Source organism: Pelobates fuscus, chromosome 2 (assembly GCF_036172605.1).
Source record: "Pelobates fuscus isolate aPelFus1 chromosome 2, aPelFus1.pri, whole genome shotgun sequence".
NCBI lineage: Eukaryota > Metazoa > Chordata > Amphibia > Anura > Pelobatidae > Pelobates > Pelobates fuscus.
Genome location: NC_086318.1, coordinates 444,873,500 through 444,886,420, shown reverse-complemented (window position 1 = coordinate 444,886,420; position 12,921 = coordinate 444,873,500). Strand labels below are relative to the sequence as shown.

The window sequence follows — 12,921 nt, the reverse complement described above, 5'->3', positions numbered from 1 at the left end:
CACAGAGGAGTCATACGGTGCAGGTATATACTCCCGAACCACCCTGGGTGACCACACAAAGGAGTCATTCAGTGCAGGTATATACTCCCAAACAGCCCAGGGTGACCACACAAAGGAGTCATTCAGTGCAGGTATATACTCCCAAACAGCCCAGGGTGACCACACAAAGGAGTCATACGGTGCAGGTATATACTCCCGAACCACCCTGGGTGACCACACAAAGGAGTCATTCGGTGCAGGTATATACTCCCGAACCACCCTGGGTGACCACACAAAGGAGTCATTCGGTGCAGGTATATACTCCCGAACAGCCCAGGGTGACCACACAAAGGAGTCATATGGTGCAGGTATATACTCCCGAACCACCCTGGGTGACCACACAGAGGAGTCATTCGGTGCAGGTATATACTCCCGAACCGCCCTAGGTGACCACACAAAGAGGAGTCATACGGTGCCGGTATATACTCCCGAACAGCCCTGGGTGACCACACAGAGGAGTCATTCGGTGCAGGTATATACTCCCGAACCACCCTGGGTGACCACACAAAGGAGTCATACGGTGCAGGTATATACTCCCGAACAGCCCTGGGTGACCACACATAGAGGAGTCATTCGGTGCAGGTATATACTCCCGAACCACCCTGGGTAACCACACATAGAGGAGTCATACGGTGCAGGACATGTCATGTAGAAAACAAGTTACAATAGTAGAGATGTGTCACCCTGGATCGTGATGTCTTATGAGTAACCGTTCCCCATAAACCCTTAATAGTCTTGAATGAAATGACCCCCGGCTTCTAAACTAAGGATCATTACGTCCATACCTGGTTCCAGAAAACAATGGGGTTTCTATATATTGTATTTAGAATAGAGGCCGGAAGTCATGTCCTTACAGACCCTGTTATCTGAGACACCTATAGAGCTCCCAATCTCAGTTCTCTGTAAAAGGATATAGACAGAGCAAAGTAAAGCAGACAGAGCCAAAACTCTGCATTTAGAGAGAAAAAAATTAAACCATCAGGACAGGTTCAGACAGCAGTGGGCTTATAGCTAATGTAATGACTGCACATTATCAGGACAGGCTCAGACAGCGCTTGCTTTATATCGAATGTAATGACCACACGTTATCAGGACAGGCTCAGACAGCGCTGGGTTTATATCGAATGTAATGACTGCACGTTATCAGGACAGGCTCAGACAGCGCTGGGTTTATATCTAATGTAATGACAGCATGTTATCAGGACAGGCTCAGACAGTGTGGGGTTTGCATCTAATGCAGTGGTTCTGACCGCATGTTATCAGGACAGGCTTATAGAGTGCTGGGTTTATATCTAATGACGGTTATTTGACTGCACGTTATCAGGACAGGCTCAGACCTAGCTGGATTAATACAGCTGTTCTACGAGAAAATGATGCAGAGCATATTGCCAGCCCGTTCTTTTAGAATAATCAAACTTGGTATCTGGTTCGTTAAAGCATTTAATAAAAGGAAGTCCTTCCTGATGGAATTTATAAAGCTTTCCAAATGCAGAATTTCAGGATTGAAAATAAAGAAAATAGCATGAAATGAACAACAAGACAAAAGCAAAAGAACTTCAGCAGACAAGCCGTGCTACACCATATGAAGAATTCAATACTAATGTCACCCATATGGAAATCCTGTGAGTAGAATTGCTCATTTTAATTCTTATTCTGATCATTCGATATAAATCATTGTTGTGTAGCAGAGTTTCAGCAGCCGGGGCAGTGATTTTCCTTGTGAGGATGAAATACCCACGAGAGGGCCAGATTCTGTTATTAAAGATAGCACTGGGGGGCACACAGTTCTGTATATCTCTTGTAACAGAATGCATTGAGTGTAACCAGCCATGCTAGCCTAACTGCAATTCCAAGGATTCTCAGCCAGCCTGCAGTGCCAAGCTTAGATCACTACTGGTTCACGACAGCTAAATATTGCTCAAGGTCTGGGAATTTAGATCAAAACTTTTCAAAATCACAGGGGTGGTGGGGGCGCCAATAAATGATTGTCCATAGAAGAGAAACTTGAAATGTAAACCCTTCATAATAGGTGACACACTAAGCTCCTCATAATATAAATGGACAATCCTGGTCGTATGTTATGAAGGGGTTAATTCTCTGTGGTCCTGAGACTCTGCATATGAAGCAAAGGTGAACAATGAATAATAAAATACTTCGTAAGCTGTGCTCGGTTAGTAGAAACGAAAAGGTAAGGGGGGACAATCCCAGCACCAGTACAAGATTTAAAGGGGAAATTACCATTAACAGATGTGAGCAGTTGCAATGTTCCTGTACTGTAGGTAAAAGGTAAGTGGGATGTTGCTGCAGTATCAAACTATGGCTGGCAAACAAGAACTGCCATTGCCTGTTCAGTCAGCTTTGTTTAATTAGTGCATGGTTAGAGGACCAATCGGATTCAGAAACACATACATTGTGCTTTGGGGTATATGTTCCCTCTATAGATTAGTACTTCATGCAGCGCACTTGTGATGACTTAAATGGTTAAATATCGATGATGCATTAAAGGTGCACTCACTGCACCAATCCTAAACCGATTTAATCTCTCGTTACTGGCAGACATTGGAATTTAGATTTTCTTGCTACATTTAAGGCCAGTTTATTAGATTCCACATTCAGACATGGAGTGACGGAACATGGGAACAGTACGGTCTCTCCATGCTTTATCCTGTTCCCACTCTCTGCTCCGGTAAAAATCCCCGTCATCCTCTCACCCCCATTTACATGTCAGACTAATTACTATATTTTGTTTTCTCACATGAATGTGCCCCACCTCATCTGCAATTTTTATGGCAGACAGAAAAATGAACCTTTTATTTGTCACAAGAGGGGTTTTTGGTGAAAGGTAAATCTTTTTATATAAACATTTCCTTCAAATTGCTCATGTGCCAATTCATCTTGTAAAATAAGGCATTTGTCTTGATTTCTGAAAGTACCCAAAATACAGATTATTCTCTCAAACTACAAAAAGGGCGGAACAGAGTCCCCAATGTATAAAGGGTGGAGTAGCAGCTTAATACATAAAATAACTGTGACCATTTTTATATACAGCCGCCTTTATAAGCACTACTTCTATATGGCTACCTGGGGAATTCAACAGAAAACTTGGCGAATGGAGACTATTCACTTGTGGGGGTTTCATACAATTTTAAAACTTGTTTTGTTTTTAGATTAATTGCAAGAAGAAGTAATGACTACTTTGTGTTAAGTTTCTGGGATGCTTAGCAAGTTCTAACAGTCCTATTGTGTCCGATAACTAGTAGAACCGTCACGTGGAATAGAATACAATGTAAATCATCTTAAAGGAGCACTATAGGGTCGGGAACACAAACATGTATTCCTGACCCTATAGGGTGAAAACTACTATCTAGCCCCCTGGGCCACTCATGCCTCCATAATTATAGCAAAATCTTACTGTATTCAAGCCTGAAGCTGTAACTCTGCATGCAGTTTGCCTCAAAAAAAAAACAAAAAAACATCATCAGAAGTGGTAGCCTGATCCAATCACAGTGCTTCCCCATATGATTGGCTGAGACTGACATGATTCAAACACAGCCCTGGCCAATCAGCATCTCCTCATAGAGATGAATTGAACCAATGTATCTCTATGAGGAAAGTTCAGTGTCTGCATGCAGAGGGAGGACATACTGAGTGTTTGGATGCATTTTCTCTGAAAAGACCGTGTTTACAGCAAAAAGCCTGAAGGTAATGATTCTACTCACCAGAACAAATTCAACAAGCTGTAGTTGTTCTGGTGACTATAGTGTCCCTTTAAATGTCAGAACCCGTACCGGCCCCCTGATGGCCAACAGTAGCCATAGAGAATAGTTTGATCCCATTGGTGTAGAAGTGAAAATGGCTCCCATCATGCTCTGAGGTGCTCAGTTGTGGTGTCCATGCTGTTATGGTTTATAATAGTACATCCCCTGCCAGCGTGGCTCAGCGATTACAGAGAAGCTCTAAAATAAAATTACAAGTTTCTCCTGGACATAAAAACAATAATAAAAAACCATTGTGTAACCTACAGAAAGAAAGACTGCTTTTCACAGAGCGTAATTACGGCGCGGTTTCACTCTTCTGGGAAACATAGTTCATTAAGACACAGCAGGATGTTGCTAAAAACCCTCGTACAGATGGAATGATCTTAAAGCACTTGCATGTATATTTACAAATCTGTGAAATGCTATAATGGCTCATTAAAGTGAGATGGCATGCAATGTTAAATAACAGCAGGTCCACGCCAGGAGGTATCATTTACTAAGTGAACACCCACCACCAATTACATGGTCAGAAAGCCAATGTCACCTCACTGCACCCCAATGTTATCATGAGATTCCGTAAGTTATGGAAATGGAGGACGCCCCATCACATCACCACAAAAATACTAGTCAACCATCGAGTGATACAGAGCATCCAAACATGTACTGAAGGAGCGCCGATTATTTCCAAACATTCAGAGATCCACCATTCACCAAAAGAGCCAAGTTTCAGTAACGAGACAGTCTGCTGTCAATGATTGGCAGAACAGACTAACATCCTCCAGCAGCTGTGGGTTAATCCGATTAGTGGTGAATTTAGAGACAGCTAAATATACGGGATTATTTACTAAAAGTGTGAATTGTTGGGAATCCAAAGAGAATGGAAAGAGAATTTCAAAATATAAAACAAATTCTCAAAGGCAGCTAAGCTTCCACTTGGAGGACTTTAGACTAAACTGTGAAACTCACTTTGATTTTCAACAATTCCCACTTTAGTGAATAACTAGGATATATTTCTGGTGCCTCTAAACAAAATCAAAACCTGGTGACCTTAAGTTTGGGAAGCTGCGTATATAGCATTACAAATCAGTAATTGTTGGAAATGGGGGGCCCACAAAGGTTTGAGGTGCGTGTTTGGAGAGTATCGGGGGCTCCATATGACTCCCCTGCACTAGTCACTGGATTGGTTAGTTTGTTTCTGAGATTTTACTTCTCACACATGGTATACGAGAAGGTTTACTGGCAGAAGGTAGAGAGGAGAAACTGGAAATCTCATGATGACATTAAGACCCCACTCGTTACACCTACTACAGATTCCCGAAACGTGAACAGAGACCAACAAGCCACAAGCAAATTAATGGGATTACATTTTGGGTGACGTGATACATGGCAGTGAGAGGGAGGGTGCCTGATTTGAGATTTTAGTGAGCACACGATACAAACGTACAAGCGTGGCGGTTTGTACCGGATTCTCTTGCGCTTTCGTTTAAGGCCCTTTCCTTGCTTTCCTTTTCTGGAAGAAAACAAAAAAAAAAAGAGGGAGAGACAGAGACAGAAAGAAAGGGCAAAAAACTAGAGAAACTAAAAGGAGAGTGGGTAAGGACAAACACCATAAAGGTGCGAACGATGGATTCCGCCTCCTCTTGGGGCTGTGTAGCGGTGACATTGACCGGTTATTTACCAAGTTAGAAATCTAAGAGAATGCAAAGAGAATTTCACATTTAAGCCCAGAGTAACCAAACTGGAAGTACAGCTCACGTTTTACAGTTTATTATTATTATTTTATTATTTATATAGCGCCATCAGATTCCGTAGCGCTGTAGTGTTCCGATCTTACATTTGAAATTCACTTGGAATTCTCCGTAGATTGTACATTTGTGGACTGGTCTCAACATTACTTTTTCTTTTGTAAACACATTTAGTATGCGTCATTCTCAATTCAAGTGCCGCTGTGCATGTATTTTAACACCGTGCAGACTTGGTGTGTTACAAAATGATAGGAAGGCCGCAGCACTTGTACGCACCGATAAAGGCATCAGACATGCTTATTGTTGTTCCTCTGCCTGCCTTTTGTCAGCCACTAAATCCCCGTGTGGAACAATAAAACGATGACAGGACAAATTCCACCAGCTTGGCTTCTGAAATCCTACACTCAATGCTTTAATTATGGCTGACTACAGTATCTCAGCCTGGAGGACGTTCACTGCCTCTAAGACCCTTCTTGCATTGGAACCTTCATTAAGTCTACAGCCTCTATGAAAATATTCCAGGTTCAATAGCAGTCATGTGTCAGCCCAGAATATCCTCTCCTCTCTGTCAATTGAATCCTGTATATTGGCATTCTTTAGCTACTGCTAATTCACCTGACAGGCCGAAGGTGGACAGTCACCAAGAATGAAAGCATTAAGGTGAGGACACAAAGCACTGCATCCCCTCTAGTAAAGTGATCCCTAAAAAAATAAAATAAAAAAAACCTCCAACTGGTCACCTGGTGCGGAGGCAGCAGATTGGGCAGGTGCACGGTACCTATATGGTTTCAGGAATTTACTTTCCTGGCAGTATACATGCTCACACATAGCTGTCAGTGTGCACTCACTAATCACTGAGCCCTCATGTGCACACAGGAAGTTCAAAACACAGGTGCTGAGTCCAGGACACCAACACGGACAAGTTTCTTCAGTTCTCTGTATGGAGGCCACTTATCAAAGCGTGACGTGCTGAGGGTTAAACAGTTGCATGGTCACAGACTGGACTTCACTGTCTGCTCAAGGACTACTGAAAGGGTTAAGAAAGGCCAGAAACATGTCTACAAGAGCTTGCTTCCTGCAGAGTGCAGCAAAGATTACCCATCCTGATCATGAAGCCCCAGGACAGTAGAGGTGACCTTTCCCATGCACATGGTTCGATATTAATAGGAAGAGCATGTTCCTCCCACAGTGCATTCTGGGACCCTCAGCCTCTCGCTCTACAACACCACGAACCCTGTGCCATTACCAACAACACGGCAGAAAATACACTACAACCGAGGGGTGCATTGTCCTTACACAGCACTGATCGTCTCTATATTGTAATTCTTTATATCTGGGGTCAGTGAAGGTTTATATCATATCATAATGTAATGACCGCACGCTATCAGGACAGGCTCAGACAACGCTGCGTTTATATCTAATGTAATGACCTCACATTATCAGGACAGGCTCAGACAGGGTTTTGAAGAATAGCATTTTCTACGTTGGTGCCAATGGACAGGTCCTAACAGGGTGTATGAATCCACAAGATATATCACCCCCCTGGGCTGCTCTGCCAGTCTCCTTCACACCCACCTCCTCACTGCTGAGTAAAGCAGAGAACTGCTGTGGACAGTCACGACACACAGTGTCTGTGGACGGTCACGACACACAGTGTCTGTGGACGGTCACGACACACAGTGTCTGTGGACGGTCACGACACACAGTGTCTGTGGACGGTCACTACACACAGTGTCTGTGGACAGTCACTACACACAGTGTCTGTGGACAGTCACTACACACAGTGTCTGTGGACAGTCACTACACACAGTGTCTGTGGACAGTCACTACACACAGTGTCTGTGGACAGTCACTACACACAGTGTCTGTGGACAGTCACTACACACAGTGTCTGTGGACAGTCACTACACACAGTGTCTGTGGACAGTCACTACACACAGTGTCTGTGGACAGTCACTACACACAGTGTCTGTGGACAGTCACTACACACAGTGTCTGTGGACAGTCACTACACACAGTGTCTGTGGACAGTCACTCTACACATGGCGTGTATCTATGGTGACACAGGTCCCAAGCTCAGCCCGTGTATAGAATAAATCAGCCTGTGGACGTGTTAAAATACATAATTAAATAAATCCTAATCTTAGGTTTTTCTATTCCTTTTCTTTAAATTCTTTATCCAATTACAGCCCAGATTAAAAGGCAATACACGCATGAACGGATATATATTCATTTAATTCCATGTTATGATTTAATTTTAACCCTGCTAATGGGTTTCTCTGTAGTGAAGCGGTTAACCCTGACACCAGAGGAGTTACATGCACGGGGCCATTCAGCGGACAAGTGGTCACTTACACAGAATGACATCTAAATTATACAATAGTAAAAATGAAATTGAAATTAGCATATTTTGTATTTTTTCCTCCAGTGTTGAGTACAATTGGATGTGATCATATTGAGTTAATATACACCGAGGAGTCGAGGACCAATCACTGGCCAGGACAGAGCTTGCACACACATAGAATTAGACAGAAAGCCATCAGCAAAGCAGAGGCAGAGATTGAAATCAGCCACCAAGCACCGCATGTTAACGGGGGGAGCAGAGCGATATCATAGCGCATTCATAGCAGAGGGAGAAGCACCTATTTCGCCATTACTAGGATCGAGACACCTTAGGCCCCCTTTTCAATGCTTTCGGATTTAAATGTTAAATAGGGCTGGAATACACACTACAACGCTGTGTCATCCTATCAATTAGTTGAATTTTCTCTTCCTCACACCAGCATGCACTCTGGCAGCCCATTGATTGGACTCTGGCAGTCCATTGATTGGAGTGGGTGTCAGTTTATAGGCTGACACAATAAAGAAACCAGTATTTTATTCTAATTGTCAGCTGCTTGATCCAGTCCGTGCTGGGCATCTCTGCCCTACAGACTACTTTTTTAAAATGATTGCATACTCTATCGCTTTACAAGGAAGGTTAGCGGTGATGCAGACCTCCATATCATTAACGAAGGTCCTGGCATTACAGCACCATACCCCTATGGGTAAATGCAGATATTAGATCTAAGTCTGACAGATGTGTAGGATTAATAAGGTGAACACTTACTTTTCCTGATTCGTTAGCACTTCTTTCTTTAATCTGCAAACAAGAAACAGAAGATTTTAAATGACCTGCAATTTCTCCCTTCCAGTGGGAATCCAACACGGACTTAAACTGCGCAACACACAAAAGCCACAAACCGTGAACATATCAGTGGAAATGCTCACAGCGTGCCGTACACACAGGGTACTGACCTGCATTCGCACCGGCTGTGCTGCTGAAAGCTTTTATCGATTATGTGCTGCATTTTGTGAGGTTTAATACTCATTATCTGTGAAAGAAAAAATAAAAAAAATATATCTTTGTTAAACGCATCTTGCTACAGTTACTACAACTCCCACAATCCTTTACACCAGACAGAATAACAAGTGATACCAGCCATCAATCTAGGACACGCACTGAGAAACACGACTCCTGCTGTGATCATTAATCTGCTGGGATTGTCATTTGGTTACTAAGGGACACCCCAGAGGGTGATTACACGCTGCTCATGAGTTTTCTAGGACAGGAGTCTCGCCTGGCATCTTATGGCAATAGGACTGTCTGAAAGCAAACAAAATAACTACCTGCAAGTTACACTTTATACATAAAGCCGGATCAAAGTGCGTCCTAGCCGCTAGTACATGAAGACGCCAGTGTTAAATATACACCTTTCTCAGTGGAAAGATTATTTTTCATTTTAGATTTAAAGCCCCATGTTGTTAATTTTTATTTATTATTAACATGTAATCCAGCGCCGAGAACACCTTCATGTCGCAGTTCTGCTTCACCCTCAACAGATCATCAATACTGACAATTTCTAGCCCAATCTAATCCATGGGGGAGGATGCTTCTCATAGACAATCAAACAAACTTCTTTGGGGTACTAGAGCGTTTCTTCACAAAAATAAATTAATTAAGAAAGACGGTCTAATCTTGTTTTTCAAACCAGAATTTATTAGAAAATATATAAATGGTTGTGTAAACACTTGCCACTGGAGGCTGTTGCACAATACAATCACTGGTTTGGGGGAAGACAGGACCATAGACCTGAACAATGTCCACGTTGACTGATTTCAAAACCGTAATGGAAAATGCAGTGAGTCTCAGCTCTCTACTATCTACCAGCATAGTGTGGTTGTAATATATGTTGAGCCATGTGGGTTTGCGTGGGATACACGGGGTCCTTTTACCTGCATGGTGGTGTTGTAGGTCTCTGCTGGAACACACTCCAGTGTTTCATCATTGCAGCAGCCCGAACACCTCTTCAGGAGCACGCAGGATGGTTTGAATATGTATTCCACTTCATCTGGATACTCCTGATATATATCCACCATGGTCTCTCGCACCTGACAGATACTTTGCTGGAACACCTTCATAAATGGGACCACTGCACTCAGAGAGAACAGAACAGAACTTTAATACAATGCCCAGCGGAGGAGAAGCACACCTAAACACTTTAAAAAATAACATTTTACTGAAAATATAGCGGATCTAATGGTGGTTTATGCAACAAAACATAAGTTTACATTTTTAAAAGTCCATTGTTGCTTCAGAATGCATAATGGATTATAAATAAGTTGACAGTTCTGTATAAAAAGAGACACTCGGCATGCAAGCAGTGAGACATCCATCACGGATGGAATGAGGAGCAGAATAAGATTGGTTGACGCACATTGACAATAGACGTGATGACAAAATACACTACGGAAGAGAAACTAAAAAACAAGGCAACGGTTTAGGGCAAGCTAATTACGCTAATTGGCAAATCTATCTATAAAGCTGCCATTGATCTAAATATCTCCCTTTAGTAAGAAAATAGCCACGATTCCCAGAATAAAATCCGCTTTATGAACATGGTGTGGGATCCCCTGCAATGCATCAGGGAGCTAATTAGATAGGCATTTCTCAACAAGTGGACAAAGACTCATAGTCAACGTGATTTCAGACACATGGCGTCTGGATTAGCAACACAAATTCCCTAGCAGTTACAGCATCCTAGGAGGATTGTTCCACTTGCCGTGTGAATTAGCAGTCAGATCCCTTTAAAATGCCCCTGGCTTCTCTGACACGGACCCGGACCCATACAGCTGTTGGGTGGACCCAGCCCCCAGAATGATAACTGCCTCCCCCCATTTTAGAAACCACAGTCTTCTTTACCAAAGATGACCACTTGTTGCGAAACGAATTGATCTGCTACTGTTCACCCTGTTTGTCAAGGAAAAGCATTGTTTGCTGGTAATGCACAGATGGACAATTCGAGATGGGTTACTCAATAAAGTGAGAATTACAATTTATTGTCACAGCAGCCAAACTGAAAGCTTAACGTTTCCGGTTTAGCGATTTTGAATTCTCACATCTTCCTTATTTTTGTGGATTATTATTGTTCCATTGGCTCATACTGTCATATTAGCTGCTGTGTGCCCTGGCATGGACAGGGTTAATCCAAGTAACCCTTAAAACGCTGTGCACTTACAGAATGCTGTGTAACCTATGTGTTCCCAATTAATCGGCTGCAGATTCTCACACACAGGAGTCCTCAAATAACTTCACACTGGGAAGCAACCCCCCCTCGCCCCTCCACTTCCCTCACTGCCAAGAGTGGTCGCACACACGAGACCACCAGAGGAGCAGCTGGAGTGCTGCCCATCCCCCTCTCCCAATGGCCCACCCCAAACTATGTTATTAGTGAGGCCTGGTTCTCATCCTGAGCATAAATCATTGCATTAAACTGAAATTCACAACTCTGCCGGCTGCCATTACCCCAGGCTTGCTGGATTTTACTGCAATGTGCTTTATCCAGCCTATTCACAGCGTCACCTGCTTCAGGGAAGTTTCTATGGCATACTTCTACGCCATGTTTCTCTGCCTTATAATACTTACCAGTATTCTTAGTAACCCACCTCTCGCTCAATTACAGCACGGATTAGGGCATTTATATGCCAATGACAATGAACTACTGTTACAGCAGCATCTTATAATGGTCAAACCTACTCCCTCTATACAGTGACAGGTGCCAGACTGCACCCTCTATACAGTGACAGGTGCCACACTGCACCCTCTATACAGTGACAGGTGCCACACTGCGCCCTCTATACAGTGACAGGTGCCAGACTGCACCCTCTATACAGTGACAGGTGCCAGACTGCACCCTCTATACAGTGACAGGTGCCAGACTGCGCCCTCTATACAGTGACAGGTGCCACACTGCGCCCTCTATACAGTGACAGGTGCCACACTGCACCCTCTATACAGTGACAGGTGCCAGACTGCACCCTCTATACAGTGACAGGTGCCAGACTGCACCCTCTATACAGTGACAGGTGCCACACTGCGCCCTCTATACAGTGACAGGTGCCACACTGCGCCCTCTATACAGTGACATGTGCCAGACTGCTCCCTCTATACACTGACAGGTGCCACACTGCACCCTCTATACAGTGACAGGTGTCAGACTGCTCCCTCTATACAGTGACAGGTGCCACACTGAACCCTCTATACCGTGACAGGTGCCAGACTGCACCCTCTATACAGTGGCAGGTGCCACACTGAACCCTCTATACAGTGACAGGTGCCACACTGCGCCCTCTATACAGAGACAGGTGCCAGACTGCACCCTCTATGCAGTGACAGGTGCCACACTGAACCCTCTATACAGTGACAGGTGCCACACTGAACCCTCTATACAGTGACAGGTGCCAGACTGCTCCCTCTATACAGTGGCAGGTGCCACACTGCGCCCTCTATACAGAGACAGGTGCCAGACTGCACCCTCTATGCAGTGACAGGTGCCACACTGAACCCTCTATACAGTGACAGGTGCCACACTGAACCCTCTATACAGTGACAGGTGCCAGACTGAACCCTCTATACAGTGGCAGGTGCCACACTGAACCCTCTATACAGTGACAGGTGCCACACTGAACCCTCTATACAGTGACAGGTGCCAGACTGCACCCTCTATACAGTGACAGGTGCCACACTGCGTCCTCTATACAGTGACAGGTGCCAGACTGCACCCTCTATGCAGTGACAGGTGCCACACTGAACCCTCTGTACAGAGACAGGTGCCACACTGCGCCCTCTATACAGTGACAGGTGCCACACCGAACCCTCTATACAGTGACAGGTGCCACACTGCTCCCTCTATACAGTGGCAGGTGCCACACTGAACCCTCTATACAGTGACAGGTGCCACACTGCGCCCTCTATACAGTGACAGGTGCCAGACTGCGCCCTCTATACAGTGACAGGTGCCACACTGAACCCTCTATACAGTGACAGGTGCCACACTGCT

General features: G+C 44.2%; 1 protein-coding gene across 8 annotated transcripts in view; it reads right to left on the bottom strand.

Annotated features, from left to right (window-relative positions):
• VEGFA (vascular endothelial growth factor A) overlaps window positions 1-12,921 on the bottom strand; it is a 62,641-nt gene that overhangs the window by 27,229 nt on the left and 22,491 nt on the right. For 4 of the 8 annotated variants that reach the window (XM_063444143.1, XM_063444142.1, XM_063444140.1 and 1 more), the window contains exons 3-5: window positions 9,818-10,014; window positions 8,840-8,916; window positions 8,652-8,684 (exon numbers count right to left, since the gene is read on the bottom strand). In XM_063444143.1, the coding sequence (XP_063300213.1) occupies window positions 8,652-8,684; window positions 8,840-8,916; window positions 9,818-10,014 (307 nt within the window). Of the gene's footprint in view, window positions 1-5,241; window positions 5,308-8,651; window positions 8,685-8,839; window positions 8,917-9,817; window positions 10,015-12,921 lie in introns of all 8 variants that reach the window. The other 4 variants (XM_063444136.1, XM_063444138.1, XM_063444137.1 and 1 more) reach the window with 2 other exon arrangements.